The following is an 18,550-nucleotide window of genomic DNA, read 5'->3' as shown; positions in this document are numbered from 1 at the left end:
TAGATCTTCACCAAATAGTTTAGTAGTAGTGAATGATAACTAACTAATAAACTAACTGATGTTGTAATGCAGAGCTGTAGGCCTTCTGCACTATAACAGCCGTAGGTGGCCAGTAGGTGTTTTAATCTGGCGCCATCTGCTGCTGGGAAAGAAAACACATGAAGATGATAAAAATCATTTTTTAATCTCTTCATATCAGTAGATGAGGTTGCTGTATTGACTTTGACTGTCTCAGAGCAGCTCTGCCAGTTCATGGCTTGCAACTGACGTCAGCAACCCCAGCTTTACATAGTACAGCTACAGTTTAGCAGAATGTTCAGCAGCCCACAGACTGTGTGTGTGTGTAAAACCTTTCATTTGTTAATGCTTTTGATTTTCACTCCATATATGGAAACTAAGTGGCAAAAACAACCCCTTTTGAGGTTATAAATATATCCAGCTATTTAGCATGCAGCAGTAAGCTCCGCCCATTTACACTTAAGTTAAAAGCGCTATTTCAGCCCAGACTGTTTTTGCATGAGGTACAATACTCTTTTACAAATCCCAGTGGTCCAATGAAAACCATGTATCTCCATTTATGTCCATTTGCAGTTGCTGTAGCTGCCCTGTACACTGTGTAATTCTGGAAGAATAGACCTATATAAATGCTCTAAATGACTTGGACGTTTATTTTACATTTTACATTGACTTCTATTCAGAGTTATCAACATGTTTGTCGCCTACTGTAAAATCAACATTCTGGAGCTGTTTTTCATTGGACAGTGGCAATATATTAGTCGAGACACTGACATGGACCAAACATCATGAGCAGGCATCAGAGCAATATGATAAACAGAAAAAAAATATTATATGGTGCTCAATTATATGTGTAATTTATGCACTGCAGGTTATCAGGATATTAGTCTACCAACTGTGAGCTGCAGCTGCAGACAGCACCAAGTGTTACACTGCGTCTTACAATTCTACAGAGTGCTACAGTATCTGCTGCATCTTCAGGTTTTCTAGCAGTTTAGTGTACTCACACTAAAATATTTAGAGATGTGTGTGTATGAAAGATAGTGTGTGTGTATAACTCAAAAGTGTTTCTACAAGAAAACTCATCACACAGCCATACATCACACATTCTCTAATGTATTCTGTGTTTACTGGCAGAAACGACAACACACTACACCAAAGTGGCTCAGAGAAGCCAGCACATTAATAATGAGAGGCTATTGCAAGCAGTGTCATTGTAAACAGCCTCATAGTGCTCGTGCTAATTTAAATGGTCTCCTGCATCTCAGAATACTCTTTATATTCTTACTGAAAAGACTGTTTCTGAATGTTGAGACTTGATAATGGTCAGGGTTTTAATACAACATAAAAATGCACTGTTAGCACTATGTAAACATTACAGTAATACTGTGGATCAGTGGTCTCCACACCTCCTCCTGAAAAGCTACTTTCCTGCAGACCTGCATTCAACCCTAATCCACCCCATCTGATCCAACTAATTACTATCTTCAGAAGGTCTTGACTGGCTGAGTTTGGGGTGTGTTAGATTTGGGTTGGAGCTGAAACCTGCAGGAAGGCAGCTCTTCAGTAGATTGTTGGAGACCACTTTCAGGAAAACACCATCATCATGTGTATGTTCAGATCTTGCGGAGCGCACGTGCGGTTTCCTCTATAGCTTCACGGGGCTCGCTGGGGGGCGGAATCTTCAGGTCAGTTGGCTCCACCCCCCATATTTGAGTGGCATAGTCTGTGATTGTGCGGTCGCTGGAGAATTTTCCAGAAGCAGCGATGTTCTTAATCACCATTTGAGTCCATTTCTTCGGTTCCTGGTAAAACGCACACAGATAAAAACAGAGCTGGAAGATTTCATTTAGACAAACAATAATGCATAGAAGCATCTGGTACAGCACCTGCATCATAGAGAAATAGGTATTGGGGAAGTTCTGTCTTGGCATTAAGAAAATGGTGATGTTACCTCATACAGAGCGCTGACTTTCTCTTGACATTTGACATAGGACTCGTAGTCAGCAAAGACCTTAAAGCTGAAAGAGAATAAAACTAGACTGAATTTACTGCAGCCATTGGGACAGTTCTGCAGTTTTGTGAGCAGTTTGTGGTGTGCCCAAGGGTCCTGGCCACTAGGGGGCCCTCCATTTGCATGTGTGTACAATGAGTTGAATGGTAAGTTATGGCTGGACCTATAGCTCCTTGATTCTATTTACTCTATTTTTCAGCTCATATAAACACACAGATCCAAAAAAGTATTTGTACAATGACCTTTGGAATTTTACCTTTGTATACCACCTCAATGGATTTGGCAAGGCGATAAAAGAGACTTTCACCTTCAATTCAAGGTGTCAGACACATACTACATAAACCCTCTAGGAATTACCACCTTTTTTTACATGGTCCTTCTATTTTTACAGGTTCAAAAGTAATTGGACAATTATACAGCTTCTTTTTAGTCAATGGCTACCTAAACTGTCCGGAACCCATGCACATCACCAAATGTTGAGTTTCCTCCCTTGTAATGCTTTGCCAAGGCCTTTACCGCATCCACTTTCAGTTGCTGCTTGTTTGTGGGTCTTTATGCCTTTATTTGAGCTCAGCCATGAAGCTCTTGGGTTGCCTTCAGTGTATGTTTAGGTTTATTATCCATCTGTTCTATTTGCACCATCCTGTAAGTTTTGTAGAATTTAACTGAATCTGAGCAAAGGATATAGCTCCTAAAGTGTCTTCTTTTGTCTGATAGGCTGGATAAAAAAAACAAAAAACAAACAAAATAAACCTAATGATGACTCTTTTTACTTGCATCAACACATATTTGGACTGCATATTCAACGTTTCTATGAACAGCTACCAAAAGCAAATTCAGCACTTGGAATCAAAACAGACCACAGCTGACCATGAAACCACATATTAGTCATTTCTTAAATGCCTTTCATTCTTAAATGGTTAATAAAATATGGGCTAAGCTCCTTAAATCTAAACTGAAAGTCTACTCTTCAAATCACATGTTGATTGCTTAACTTCAATGTCAATTATGGTGGTATACAGAGGCAAAGTCACAAAAAGTATAAATATACATATGTAGGACTCACCGGTCATGGTTGAATAGCATGTTGATGATGTCGGAGAACAGCTCAGGTTGTTTGGGTGAAAAGAAGCCAGTTTTAATCTGGTCAATGACCTGCTTCAGCTCCGGGATGCTCTTATAGTACTGTATCGCATCATAGCTACAAAGAACATGTATGCACACACACACAATGAATTAATATCAGAACACACTCTCTTTCTCCCTCCCTCTCTCTCTTCCCCACCATCCATACCCTTCTTTGTCCATAGCAGCCACTTCATCCACAGTCATGCCGAAGATGAAGAGGTTTTCCTGGCCAGCCTCCTCGGCCATCTCTACGTTGGCTCCATCCAGGGTGCCGATGGTCAGAGCTCCATTCAGCATGAACTTCATGTTACCTGTACCAGAAGCCTCTGTGCCTGCTGTGGAGATCTGCTCAGACAGGTCTGTGGCAGGGATCACTGTACGTACACACACACACACACACACACACACACACACACACACACACACACACACACACACACACACACAGCATTAAGGTGTAGGCTAGGGTTGTAAATCTGTTAGTGATTTGATAAGATCATTGGGAATTATTCAATAGATTATGAAATCACAAATTTCACCACAGCTTAATTTGCTAAAGTTACTTTGGTATAATTCAGAATTCGTTTTAGAAAAAAGACCTATTTACACAGTACAGCATGTATGACATTTGGATGCTCTTATCTAGAACTTCAGATGCTCTTATCCAGAACTTACAAAAGTGCTTAGTCATCCACTCAGAATATCCAAAGCTAATATCGACAGACACCAAATTCAAGATATTTTTCATTTAAGATATGTTTGATACTTTTGATACTGCCAGAAAGTAGCACCACATAACCCTAATGTGACAATTTGAAAGATTACTAAACTTGGCTGGAAGTTGCACCAATTGCTGATAAAGCTGTACAAATACACACACACACACACACACACACACACACAGACACACACACACACACCTTGTCTATCCCCCATAGATAAGTATTGCTAATCGAATCGAACTCTATTGGTTTATCTGGAGCATTTAAACATGAATCTATTGGAGCTAGAAGGGCTCAAAGACCCCCAGCTGTGGACCACTGTATTCTCTTAAATGATGGTGCTCCAGCCAATACTTCCTGAATGTGTCAGGAAGTTGGGGATGATGTGGGGTGGTGATCACTTTCCCACCTCATAGTAGGACAGTAGAAACAGTTACACCAACAAAGCAGGATACACTCTTTAAATACCCTTGATTTGAGAAGAAACACTGAATTGAATGAGCAGGTGTCCCAATACTCTTAACCATATAGTGCACTTTGTACAACCCTATTTTAAGATTTCTGTTTGGTAGCCATGACTACAATTGAGTACAATTACTCTTAATTTACAAACATAGGAAAAAAGGCAACAAACTAAATATGGCATCCACAAATGTACACTGTTAGATGCTTTTGTATAGTGTTACTGTGCGGGAGAGTGAGAGTTTTACCTTTCTCTGCCAGAGAGACTCTATAGTTCTCCAGGAAAATGACTTTGAGCTTGTTGCCAACAATGGGGTCATTATTGATGACATGAGCAACAGACGTGATAAGCCTGATAATCATCTTAGCCATGTGGTAGCCAGGAGCAGCCTACAGAGAACAAAAACAAAACCACACACACACACACACACACACACACACACACACACACACACACACACACACACACTATTAATTAAATATTTAAAAATATATTTTTTATTTATTTGATTTTGATTTTGATTTTATTTATTTAGCTTAAAGAAATGTGTGTTTTACCTTGCCACCAATGATGACCGTGCGTGGAACAAACGGTGCAGTTGGCTTGGCCCTGATGCCTGTAGAAGAAGCCGAGAATCATGAGGGCACAGATCTGTTAAGTGTGTATTTATTGTTGTACAGAACTGAACAAAAGTCTGAGACAATGACAAAATGAAAAAAATTGTTTAAATTAACCATCTCTACTGTAAGTATTTGGTAACCCGCATGATAACCAGTAGTCTGATTAAATTATCCATACTGAACGTCCATTGACATCTCAACATGCTATCACAAATTTGTGTGGGTGTTTTCTGTACATACGGTTGTACATAGTGATGACATGAAGGCAGTTGAGGAGCTGTCGTTTGTACTCATGGATTCTCTTCACGTGAACATCAAACATAGAGGCAGGATTTATCTTCACCTGGTACTCCTTCTCCAAATACTGTGCAAACTTCAGCTTGTTGTCCTGAATACACACACACACACCTTTTCAATATGGCATTTTGCATAAGCACTCGCCTAGAATGACAGAAGACTGTTTAGTTATCACAAGTGTGAATAGTCTAGTGTCCAAAAATAAATGGACGCTGTATTACAGTAATGATTGACATTTAACATGAAGGATGGATGAGGCATGTTTTTTGTTCAATCAAATAATCTGTATACTGTACGTTTCTGCTGCACTGATGATGGAGTTTAGTTTTAGTTAATTGCATAACACTGTCTAGACTCAGCTGAAGGGTCTCTCTGCTGCCTCAGACTTTCATTTCCATAGAAATGATCACTCTACGATGCATTCAATTGGTTGTGTAATTCTCTCTCTCTCGCTCTCCCTGCAATATGAGATGTTGGTGTTCATGTCTCTGCTGCTGAAGTACAAACACAGTGTAGGCAGCAGAGTGGATATTTTACCTAACCGCATTACAGACTTCAACCCTGTGGTACATGTTGAGAAAAAGAGTGGCGATGACTGTTAGGAGGAGTGCGTTTGATCTAACCTGTTTGACTTTAGATACGTCTCTGATGAATGTATCGTCATCCACTAGATCATTCAGCTTCTGTAACTGCATCAGGTCTTTGACGTACTCCTCTCCAATCGCCTGCACACACATTTGGGAAATCAAGTACTTGAGTAAGTACTTATTAGAAGTTATTAAAACACCTCTAACACAAAAATAACACATACAACTTTTTGTCAGTATTTAAATGATTGTGTGTGTGTGTGTGTGTGTGTGTGTGTGTGTGAGAGAATAAGTACAGTGAACAGATGCTCAGGTACCAAGACCATGATCTAACATGTCATTAGCTTCCTAACAGTAAAACTCCAGATATACCTCACAAATTGTATTGGTATAATTTTTTTTTTATCTGGCCAATTCAGAATGAAAAATAATGACACCTTAAAGAACTTATAGGCCTCCTGAATCTATCTTCCATCACAGCCAAAGTGATCATAAACTCTCCTCCATCATTACTTCTGTGCTCAGACAACTCTAAAAACAATGACAAACTATCACAGGATTCTGGGGACAGACTAATTGCTCCGTTTCCTCCTGAGAGCAACACAGGCTTGATAGAAACACTGGGTTGACAGCAGCACAGGTCTGACTGCAACTTAAAATCATATCAAGCCAAAGGGCTGAGTATGTCAACCGGTGCTGAAGAACACACTGCGCCTGACCAGGACTACCATTGACCCTACAAAGTCATTGATATGCATGTATGTACACTATATGGACAAAAGTATTGGGACATCTGCTCATTTATTGTTTCTTCTGAAACCAAGGGTATTAAAGAGTTTATCCTGTTTTTGTTGGAGTAAACTGTTCATGGAAGGCTTTCTACTAGATTTTGGAGCATTGCTGTGAGTATTTGTTTGCATTCAGACACAAGAGCATTAGTCAGATTAGGATGTTGGGTAATCCTCCCCAACTCATCCCAAAAGTACTTGAAGCACCATCTTTCTAGAGAGCACAGTTCCATTGCTTTACAGAGCCATGTTTGGGGGCTTTATACCCCTCTAGCCCACGCCTGGCATTAGACAAGTTGTCAATGGGTCCATGTTTGTCTGCTCCAGAGAGTCCTATTCTGTTACCAGAATTTCTCTACAGGGACTAGACAAGCTGTCTGTGTGTGTGTGTGTGTGTGTGTGTGTGTGTGTGTGTGTGTGTGTGTGTGTGTGTGACCTCTGCGATCAGGTCAGCAAGTCCAGGGTTGCAGAGCAGCAGCCAGCGCCGAGGTGTGATTCCATTCGTTTTGTTCTGGAACTTTTCTGGTTCCAACTCACTGAAATCTCGGAATCTGCGGAAAAAGTAAACAAGGAAATCGGTGGATGGGATAGGCCTGTCATGATAACCAGAAAATAACTGCGATCAATTGTATTATTGTCATTTCAATGACTGGCTGTGATATAAGTCATTTTATGCCATCAATAAAATATTCCCACACCACAGCTGTGTAATTAGGCTTTGACACAAAGTCAGTCTTTTGGGAAAAAACACCTATTAGCTTTGAGTAAAACGTCTTCACCTGTCTGCTCTGTATTTATAAAGGGGCCATTATTGATGCATTGGTTATTGTGCACACACACGACTGGCTAAAATATTGGTGCTGTTCATTATTATGGAAACAAACAAGTGATCACATGAAGGTCAGAACATCAAGGTCAGAAAAAGTGATGGAAAACCCTCACGTTTGTTTAGATACAGACGTTAACATGGCCTGAGTGTCTGTGCACCAATGTCTTCTAAATGAGAGCAACCAAGAAAGCCTGTGTGTGTGTGTGTGACCTACACGTCAGTTTTGATGATGCTGGAGTGGATCTCTGCGACACCATTAACAGCATGGGACCCGACAATGCAGAGGTGGGCCATGTTCACTTTCTTCTCTCCGTCCTCCTCTACCAGAGACATCCTGCGCATACGATCCAAATCCCCCGGGAACAGAGACACTATGTGCTATAAACAGATTCAGTACTTTTTTATGTGATATAGTAACATTTAAATGCTACTATAAAAACAACACATGTATTTATTTAATGCCACACTGATGGTATGGTATGATGATCATTCTGCCTGTAGGCTAATCAAAGTGCGTATGGAGGATGGATTCAGGTAATCATAGGTGCCGATTAGCATACTTAGCACATGGATAAAGTGTTTTAACCAGGAATTTCACAAACTTACAATCCCAGAAACAATTCAACATAAAGCATAATGAATGAATGCTGTATTACACGGTCTACTACATGAGGTCATAGTCAAAACTAAACAGAGCTTTTGTAATTTTAATTCTAATTAAGCTGTAACCATGTTGATAGTGTTTTAAATTTAAAGTATTTTAATATTTTGATGCATCTTTTCTGGTACTGTGTACTGTGGTAACACACTGGAGTATCAGTATCCAAGTCAGGACTTTGGTATGTCTTAGGGTATGGCTTTTCCTGTTTGTGTGCATGGACGTGTGTATTTTCACACCCCTGCAGAGCCAGGTTTGGTGTGTACACTTACGTCCAGGTGCATCTGGTTGATCCGATATATGATCTGTAGATGGCGTGGTAGGAGTGTCTCCAGCAGTCGGACAGGCCAGCGCTCCAGAGCCTCTGGGAGCACGGTATGATTGGTGTATGCAAATGTACGCTTTGTAATATCCCATGCCTACACAGACACACACACACAGTTTAACATGATAACAAAAAACATAATATCATAGACACTTTATACAGACAACTATTTTAGACTGAACTGCAGTTCAGTGTAATATGGACATTAAAGCAATTTAATTCACCTTAAAATAATAACTTGTAATAGGAAGAATGTCTCCTTTCTCATTGCCACTCTGGGCTGGAACGCTGCTCTGCACTATGTCATTTTGGTGTAGCATGCATGTGGGAACTATGTAACACTGTGTAATCTTTGTTATATTTGTGTAAAATCTTGAACCTGGTCAGTCAGATGGCTTTTTTCACTTTGCCATTCTTTAACCAGTCAACAAATACACTCGTCCATTAGGGAAGCTCAAAGTGCAATTTGTATCTATGGCAGTGAAGTGTTTTACACTTCCTAACTGTAGGGGGAGCCCAGTAGCAATAAATACATTAATAAAATTGTCCAATTCTCACATAAAGCTGCTTTAGACAAACATGCCTTCCTCAATCCTGAGACAGCTACTGAGCTAAACTGCTTGTATCTCTGTATGAGCTGTATGTGCAACATATTGTGCGCATAAACAGTCATGTTCTAATAGAAGTGGGTCTCTTACCCTGTCCCAGTCCAGTTTCTCAATGTCCACAAAGATCCTCATGAGCTCAGGGATGGCCATAGCAGGGTGTGTGTCATTCAGCTGGATGGCAACCTTAGACAGATATACAAGCAAACCATGCTTAACCCTTTTATCTCCAGGGGGCACAAAATGACTCATCATCAAACCAGAAAGGCAAATGTAAGTAAATTAGCTATTGAGGCAACCAATAAGACATCTAGTGTAAGAGTTGAATACCTCTGCTTTAAAAGGGTAGTACTAGTCACACACCTTTTCAGGGAAGCCGTCAAAAGACAGTGGATCAGAGCAATTTCTCTTTGAGGTCTTGAAGCGCCGAATCACGTCCTGTAGTGTTGCTGCCACCACAAAGTATTCCTGCTTCAGTCGGAGCTCCTTACCTTCAAAAAACTACAAGACACAGGACTACTAAATTAAAACCTGCAGCATTTCACTGCTGCTAAGCTACAGCTAAACTAAAATGAAGTTAAAATGTAAGATCTGAGATCTAAGCCAAAAGTCCTTAATCTTTGGTCTTTTTAACAGTGTAGAAAAGATTCTCCCCACTCACTAATTATTAATAAAAGTAGAGGTGTAAAAAAGCATACATTGAACATTTCTCAACTTCTAGGAGGAGATTGTCACACACTTGAGTGTCAGAATAACATGAAAATACAATACTTGTTAACATTTAAAAAAAGAACAAAAAAAATAAATTTACGTTGTCGTTGGGGTAGAGCACTCTGGAAATGTTCTCAGCCAGGTTTCGGTCCAGAACTGCCTGAATATAATCACCAACGTTGACTGGGGAGAGAATAAAAGCAAACCAAATCCTTGTGTGTTGCAATAAAAAGCTGTGCAAACAACTGTAAACTCAAGATCACTGTAAGATCGTTTTATGAGCATTGTTTTTTTAGCATCTGATAACACAATACAGCTGTGGTTGGGTTAAAGTCAAATGCAGAACCATATGACTGAACAGAGCAGGCATTTAAATGTGTTACTCACAGTCTCTGAGGTTAAAGTCGTTTGGAGCACGTGCAGACCACAGTCTCATGGTGTTCACAGTGTTGTTCATGTAGCCAGGGATAGGTGTGTCATAGGGCATTGCCAGTACCACCTGAAGGGAATTCAAGTACACACACATATACATATTATATGTATGTTTCTATTGAGTATTTATAGCTAAGGTTCAGTGCAGTTGTCTATAGAGTTTTGGTACCTGTGTATCAACCCATTTGGACCCCTCCTCAGTCTCCTCCACTCGTCCATAGAAATGCACTGGCAGCATGTACTCAGGGCGAGCTTTCTCCCATGGGTTCCCATGCCTTAGCCAATCATCAGCCTCCTCCACCTAACAGACAAACCATTCAAGCAACCGCATTTAATCTTTCTGCAGCTGTAATATGATATATCAAAAATAAAGAGTTGATGGTGTTAAAATCCATTGTCCAAGGTCCATTCTTTGTAACTTAACTAATAACTGTAATAATATCCAAAAGATTTTTGTGTAGTGTTTTCTGTAATTGTGCGACTTTTATTTTTAAATATTGTTCCACAAATACCTTTATATATATTATGCTGCTTTATATATTAGTATATCGCTGCTGTCCAATGAAAAATCTCTGGGAATGCTGTCCCTTTTTAGTTTTCTCCATTGTTTGAACCTTGTAGCTGCTCCGAACACGGTCACTTATTCTGGATGAATGCTCCAACGGACATGCTCTAAATTACCCTTATTTGACTCCATTCAAAGTTAAGTTTTGCCTTCACCATTTTGGGGATATGTGTTGTTCTTAGGACAGTGACAACATTCATATATTTGTTTTTAATTAGACTCTTATTATTATTAGTCACTGAAATTAAAAAGAACACAGCAGGATTTTGAGAAGCTGGCTATCTAAAGTTCTTGTGTCCATAGTAGCCCCAAGTGATTAGCCCTGTTTGGTTAAAGTTCAGATTTGTGTGTTTGCATTGAAAGGACACATACACACAACCTCTGACCATATGGGGTAAGCACCAGTCATGCACCACCAAATGCAAGTCTTTGGCTGGTTCTTTTCTGTCAGCCACGTGAACTCAGTGCAGGCCATGCAGTCACAGAGGCCGTACTTTTGACCCACACCAGCATACGCACCACAAATAAGAGAAGTGCCGCTGATCTCCAAGCATGTGAACATATGCATGCCTGTCCATGACTGCAGGCTAAAGGTTAAAGCCAGGCTGCAGGACAGATAGCCAGCTGATTACATATTAACTCGCACTACAATGACCCACTTCCCTCAAAGTCACTTCCCTGCAGGCCAGTGACCTGCAGCAGTGCAGGGAGAAGGAGCATATGTTGGGGTTGTCTGATCAGGGGGGTGTGATTTTTACAACAGGTCTGTGCAGAAAATATCAAAACATCATCAAGTGTCTTGTGTCTGATGAGCTGAAATGACGGGTCAGCTGCTGAATGTGAGCATGTATGTGTGTGTGAAAGATGTAGAAACAGCTTCAGTGTGTGTGTAAAACTCAGTGCTGCAGGCTACAGAGGCTCTAATGTCTTCCGACACCCCTGACAAGTGCTTGAACAGAGTAATGATGTGATGTGATGGGATCTGTCAGGTGGGATAACAGCTTTAAATCCTGTTCAAGTTTGTTTACCTGCCAGCCATCTTTGATTCTCTGGTTGAAGATCCCGTATTCATAACGGATCCCATACCCATATGCAGCAAGGCCCAGTGTTGCCATGGAGTCCAAGAAACATGCTATGGACAGCGCACACACACACAGTGGTGAACATGAAAATGCTGCACTGAATGCGAGAAGTAGTGTTAAAAAGAGCAAAAGGTCAAAAATCTTCACCAGGTAAATCAGCAAAGACGAGGGGTCTCCTCAGTATTTATTAAAAGCAAGGAAACCTGACACTGGACTTTGTTAAGGGTCCGGCACAGTTGGTTTGTGAGGATGCATCAATGTATTCGGGCTGTTTTTCCTAAAACATCTTTCAGATCAAGCAAGCATCAAGCTAAACACCCTCTCTACTAGATAAGTGGACCTTAACAATAAGATTCTTTTGGGAAACCAGGCCTGGGTTGGTTGTCCACAAATTTCTATGTAAACGAACCTGTGCGTTTTTGTGTTTTGGTGCTTTGTGTGTGTTTAATTTCTGGCCTACTTTTCCCTACATTCCATATAGATTTCCTAATTACACTTGAACAGAGAGGGGCAGACACTGCTGGAGCTTTGAAAACTTTACACTGTGGGGACAAAGGGGCTTCTAAATGAGTAACAGCAGCTCAAGGATGTAGGACTCTAAAGGGGACATGTCATGGAAACATTTTTAGTGCTTGTGCACACACACTTGGGTATCTAGAGCGTCTACCACCCACACACTGTGAAAGAAATAAGACAACCTTGTTAGGTTTTTTGTGAGCTGCCGAGGTCAGAAAATGTTTTGATTCGTCACAGAGGGGCAAACACATTAGAATTATACCACCCCCATCAGAGTATCTCCACCCACCACTTGAGAAGTAACTTAGCAGCACTGCACTGCAAACGAGGGAAATGCAAGTATTTAAAAATGATCAGGCATTAGACGTTCTATAGAAAGTAATTGGCATTGATTGCTGAAACTGTGGTTGGCTTACTGCAGTAATAATAATAACAGGGCTGGTTCTGAGGGTCTTGTTGATATTAGTATCCGAGCTAATGTACAACTGTCTGCTACAGAGGATACAGCAACCTGTTTGTTGCTATGTGTTGCTAGCTTCTTTTTTGTGCCACCTCTTTATACTCTCCTGTGGTTTATTTCTGTTTAGTTTTTAATCTGCCGAGTGTACTGAAGAAGTCGACATCCTGGAGGGTAATTAGAGGGAACCCTGTTTGAATAATTGGGGGAAGGAAGAAAAAAAAAACAAAGCAGAGACAGTGTGAAAAATGTGAGACCTGCCAGCCGACCCAGTCCTCCGTTCCCTAATCCAGCGTCCTCTTCCATATCCTCCAAATCCTCCATATCCAAACCCAACTACGGAGAAGCACAGAACAACAAGTGAGCAGTTCCGTCCATTCTGGATCACGATAAACCGAGTTACTGAGTAGGACTGTATGTTCACCTCAGACAAACACATGCACTTACTCACCTGGTAGATGGCCTCATCGCAAGCATTCTGCAGTCCTAAATTGACCATGGTGTTCTGCAGAGCCCTCCCCATGTAGAACTCCAGAGAGAGATAATACACACGCTGTTCGCACGCACACACACACACACACACACACACACACACTTTCAGGATTTTAAATAACAGATATGACCTTAATATCTTAATTTGTTGGTTCAATTGTTAGTGATTAATGGTGCCACGGGTTCTTTAAGTGATGCAACAGAAGACCCACTTTTGGTTCCATAAAAACAACGTTTGGAAAAGAGATTTGTGAGAGTGTGGAGAGCCTTTCAAAATTTAGGAATTTGACCAGGAACCTTTATGGCATGATGTTCTTTAAACATTTAAAAAAAGATTTCTTAAAAACACCATATTTATTTAACGTACCAAACAATACACTAAACATTAAACAATAAGCTTTAGAGAACCAAAACGTTTATATATATATATATATATATATATATATATATATATATATATATATATATATATATATATATATGAATGGCTGGATGGATTCAACATTAACCATTACTGCTTATGAAATATAGTTGGCATCTACCAAATAGCAGTTCAAATAGAAGCAATGTGCAAAAACAGAACAGAACAGAATATGGGAATAAATGTTATATTAGTAATGTATGTATTTAATAATTGATTGTATTGCTGTCTGACAAAATCTTCATTCTTGTTTTACTTTTTGACATATTCTAAATCTGGGAGTTGCTCTTTATATTGCGTAAAACATTTATGATGAATGGACCAATAGAAAAGCTCCAAAATGACATCAATTAAAAGTTACAAAACATATACACTTTCAAATGGGACACCCTCTCATTCATGGTTTCCCCCAATGTCAAAAAAGAGCTTCTCCTGCTTTTGCTGGAGTAACTGTCTCTGTTCTGGAAAGGCTTATTACTAGCCTTTGGACCACTGCAGTCTCAGAGATCAGTGTGTTGGATGATGGCCAGCCCACCTCATCACTGACTCACCAACTTATGCCAAATGTATTAGATGGAGCATCAGAGACCACAGCTCCACTGCTCCACAGCTCAGTGCTGGGGGCTTTATACCCCTCTAGCCAAAGCCTGGCATTATAGCCATGGTGCCAAAATGTTCATGTTTCTCTGGTCCACTGCATTCATTAGAAGGGGTGTGTATATGTATAGTGTATACGCGCATGTGTGTGTGTGTACACACAGTATATACACATATATACATACACACCATTGTGCAGAATACCATTTTGGCACCTTTATTTGTGAGTGTGTGTCTGCAGTCTGCAGGCTGTTTTATGATACAAAGGTCAGTAGAGAGCAGCCAGACTGGAGTCTGCTCTCTGGACTGGTCAGAGCCCTTATATGTGGAGTCTTTTTAGACGTTCAACCCAAGCCAACTTCAAAACTGTGATCAGATCATATTTATCATCCTTTTTTTAAACGTTCTTGCAGGACTTCCAGGTTAGTGCAGCTCTCTCAGCTGATCAGGTGTGCTCAAGCAGGACTGGAATGCAGGCAGTGCGTTAGTAGCCCCTCTTGGCTGAGCTTACCTTGGGATCCGTCTCGTAGTAGAACTGCTGGGTGCGGATCCAGCGCCCCACCAGGTGATCACGCACTGTATGCGCGAGCGCGAAGTAGTAATCGCGCGCCGTGGCCACATTGCGGTCTTTAACGAGGGTGAAGTGCAGGTGTCGGTTGAAGCCTTTCTTCAGCTCGGCCACGTTCTCCACCCCCACGATGCCCCTGATGCTGATTTGCTTGCGTTTCTCCTGGTCGGTGAGCGGAGCGGCCATTCTGCTGGAGGCCCAGGGGTTCTAGACGAACTGCCGAGTGCGGCGCTCAGGGCGCAGGGGTTCACTTTAACCGGGGATCAAGGGGCCCTCCCTCTCTGTTATTGGCCGTTGTGGAAAGTCACGTGATGCTGTGTTTGCCAGCGCCACACCGTGCCCTCCGGGACTGTTGGCACCCTTGATAAAAGTTCTGTAAAAATGTCTTTGTTGTTTATCAGTTTCCTCCAGATGAGCAGAAGTGTCCAAAAGACACCTGTCATAGCTGTCATCAGGTCAATCACGACAAGAGTTTGCAAAGGACCAACAGAATGGATGTGATTTGGATCATGTTTGGGTTGTGTTGTCGCCAGTCAGTGTCACTGGCAGTGTTGCTCGAGTGGAAGGAGAAATGGATTCCACAAAATACCAGCAAATCCTGGATGCAAATGTCAAACCATCTGTGAAAAGACTGAAGCTAAAACAGAATGAAGCTTTCACAACAGGATGATGATCCCAAAATGCCTCAAAACCACCCTGCTATACCCAAAGAGACAATAAATGAAGCTCTCCGAGCTCTGTGACCTAAACATCATACAGGATTTGTGCGTATACTTAAAACAAACAGTGCTGCAAGACATCCCGATAATATCTCAGAACTAAAGGCGCTATGCAAAGAAGAATGGGAAATAGTTCCAACTACCTCACAAGAACTGAAAGAAAGACTTCTAGCAGCAACAAAAACATGTGCAGGATGTGATTTCTGCAAAAAACACTCTGGAAGATGCCTAAACTTTTTTACAGGCCACATTCATTGAGTGATTTTTTACATGTTGTTAATGAGAGAGTAACATCATTGCTAAAATCACTGTGTTTGATTTCTGATTGGCCAGACTGGCTGTCTTTTTGGCTACTAATTCTCAATAACTAACTTGTCATTTGGACAATAGTGTCCATGCATAAAGCTGTATATTGGTTATAGGTAAACATAGCAATAAGAGGAGGGAAAAGATGTAGACCATTGTACCATACCACTCATACCATTTAAAGGATATACAAGAACAATACAATCAATTTATGTGGGAAATGGCACTAGGGAAGTCATTGTTAAGCTACTAGATGTAGCAGCAGAGGTTTAGGTCTAAAGTATAAAAGGATGATTAACAAGACCTAACCACAGTTTATTAAGGTAATCAGTTGGGATATTATAATACAGTACAGTGAGTATCAAGGTACTGTAGATATCAACCTGTGCAGTGCAACTGAGGACACTTCAGATAACATATTGTCACTGTCCAATAAAAACATGTATCTCCAAAATGGTGACTTCTTAGAGGAAGGAAAAAAAACCTTAACATTAAATGGAGATATTATTAAATGGAAATATTTAAATCCAAGTCATTTAGAGCATTTCTATTGGTTCATTTAACCAGAATTCTTCACACAGTGTATAGAGTAGCTATAGGGTGTAGATGATGGAAACCTGTATTTCATTGGACAGCACCGATATGATCATTTGCAGAAAATTGTCATTACTTTTGAATGAACTTGCAGAAATAGTTGAAATAAGTTTGCTTTCATCGCTGCACATTCAGTCAGTTATAAACTAATATACACATATTTCACTGCACTCTTTTTATATTACCTTTAAATCCATCAGTATCATACAGATGAGATATGAACAGAACTGAACTGAACTGTTGGCCCTTTCTTGACCTTCATAAATCAAACAATGGCTATAAGAACAACTTCACACCATGCAAATATCCATTACCACTACTACAGCGACAATGAAGATGTTGCAAGCAAGATGTGATAGACCTGCCTGTATAGGATGCAAGTGTATTTTTGCCCTCACACACAGTGAAGATGACTGTTTGAGGAGTAAAACATTATCCAATCATCACAGCTTATGGCACAGCAATTAGATGCCATCCACGTGTTTAGTATTTGAAGGGCTTTCTAGAAGAAATCATCAACCCACAACTATCAGTGTGTGGAGACCACTGAACACTGAAAGTCTAGTTCCAGAGGCAAAGAAGCAGCAGTAGAAGTGGCCTTGTAGTAAAAGTCATGCAGTACAAACCCGATCCCCTCTGTTAGATATGATGGTATCTCTGATGCTGTCTTTCGTAATAGCTTACACCAGGTAATGGTTGGATTATTTATTCTAATTTTGGATAAAAAAAAAGATTTACTGACCCCAGAATCAAGCTTTTACTGGAACCTGCTTATATTCTCCTTTTGAATAAAGTGAGAATGGTTTCAGATATGTTCCTATAGCCTATGATCTGCCACCTCATCTGCACTCTCTCATTAATTACATTACATTAATGGCATTTAGCTGACGCTCTTATCCAGAGCGACTTACAAGGTTACTCATATTACAGAGGTGGGCCAACCACAGTCTCCCATGTGGTGAGGTAGCTCACTTGAAGGCACTGGTGTTATCTGTTACGCCACACCCACCACTCTCTACACAGTCACTGTGTTTCTACTATGTTTTCAGTACCTACTAATTGACTTAGTTGACTATAGTGGACGACAAAATTAGCGGACAACTAATTTATAGACGTCACCAACTAGGAGAAATGGATGTAAAAACGGATGAACGAGGGCCACATATTAAAAGCTAAAGTTTAGCCATAACAGTGTGAAATAGTTTTACTGCCACGATTACTTCTTTCAGTGATAATTCCCTCTATCCGGACACAGACCTGCAGTGAAAACCTACAGACTGAGCAGCTATGTGTCCCGTGAATGGAGCGTGTGGATAAAACCATTATGGAGCTGGTAAAGCAACACTGCTACATCTGCAGTAACATCACTCTGGTGTCTTACTGGAGAGTAGAAATCTGTGAGGTGTGGGAGTCTCATGTGGACAGCGGCTGAGTGTAAAAAGAGAAAACTGAGTCAACCCAGAGACCTTATAATTAAGGAGACTGATCACTGGTTGAAATATGAATGAGATTTCCCGTAACGGTCAACATGGCGTCTGTTTATGGATAAAGTCCCACCCTTTAATACAAAAGAGCCAATCAGCTTGCTGGCTACGAACCAGACGGTGCCAAAATAAAAGTCACTAAAACAAACGAAGCAGTAACACTAACTTCTTTAAAAAAAACAAAAAAAAAAAACAACTAAATTTACTTTCCGACATTTGTTTCCTGTTTCTTTATAGAAAAAAACTGATATACTGTTATTTTAGCAGGAAATGTAATTAAAACAGTAAACTTCTGAATAGGTTATTAATCTTTTTTGTCTTCATTATTAGTTAGCAAATACATAAAATAACCTCAAGCTAAATTTAAACGCTCATAACTATATAAGGGTTATTTAATTACTTAATGATTCATAATCTGAATAATCAATTATTCATTTCAGTAATGGACATATGATTGGCAATGTACATGAGAATTGCATGAAAATATTCAATAAAGGTGAGGGTTTACAAAGCCTTTAATGCAAGGATGGCAATAATAGTGATGTGCTTTTTTGA

The 18,550-nt window shown here is 40.3% G+C and overlaps 1 protein-coding gene across 1 annotated transcript; it reads right to left on the bottom strand.

The window, feature by feature from the left end:
• Positions 1–1,234: 1,234 nt before the first annotated feature.
• Positions 1,235–15,098, bottom strand: pygl (phosphorylase, glycogen, liver). Its single transcript, XM_072677018.1, has 20 exons — positions 14,836–15,098; positions 13,266–13,367; positions 13,072–13,150; positions 11,788–11,891; positions 10,364–10,495; positions 10,150–10,261; positions 9,863–9,945; positions 9,415–9,552; positions 9,145–9,237; positions 8,394–8,540; positions 7,678–7,841; positions 7,071–7,185; positions 5,883–5,984; positions 5,203–5,350; positions 4,900–4,958; positions 4,590–4,731; positions 3,324–3,531; positions 3,096–3,230; positions 1,970–2,036; positions 1,235–1,820 (listed from the first exon to the last, which is right to left on the bottom strand). Exons 1-20 carry the CDS (start codon positions 15,076–15,078, stop codon positions 1,632–1,634), a joined length of 2,562 nt encoding a protein of 853 aa, XP_072533119.1. The 5' UTR covers positions 15,079–15,098; the 3' UTR covers positions 1,235–1,631.
• Between the last annotated feature and the right edge of the window lie 3,452 nt (positions 15,099–18,550).

Source organism: Salminus brasiliensis, chromosome 4 (assembly GCF_030463535.1).
Source record: "Salminus brasiliensis chromosome 4, fSalBra1.hap2, whole genome shotgun sequence".
Lineage (NCBI taxonomy): Eukaryota > Metazoa > Chordata > Actinopteri > Characiformes > Bryconidae > Salminus > Salminus brasiliensis.
Note: the sequence above shows the minus strand (reverse complement) of the source record. Positions and strands in the feature narration are given on the sequence as shown.

Coding starts and splice junctions, on each gene's coding strand:
- pygl (XM_072677018.1), bottom strand. CDS start 15,078: ATGGCCGCTCCGCTCACCGACCAGGAGAAACGCAAGCAAATCAGCATC. Junction 9,553..9,862: donor TGCTCTACCCCAACGACAAC/GTAAATTTATTT, acceptor TGTGTCTTGTAG/TTTTTTGAAGGTAAGGAGCT. Junction 7,842..8,393: donor TCAACCAGATGCACCTGGAC/GTAAGTGTACAC, acceptor ATCTGTTTATAG/CACATAGTGTCTCTGTTCCC.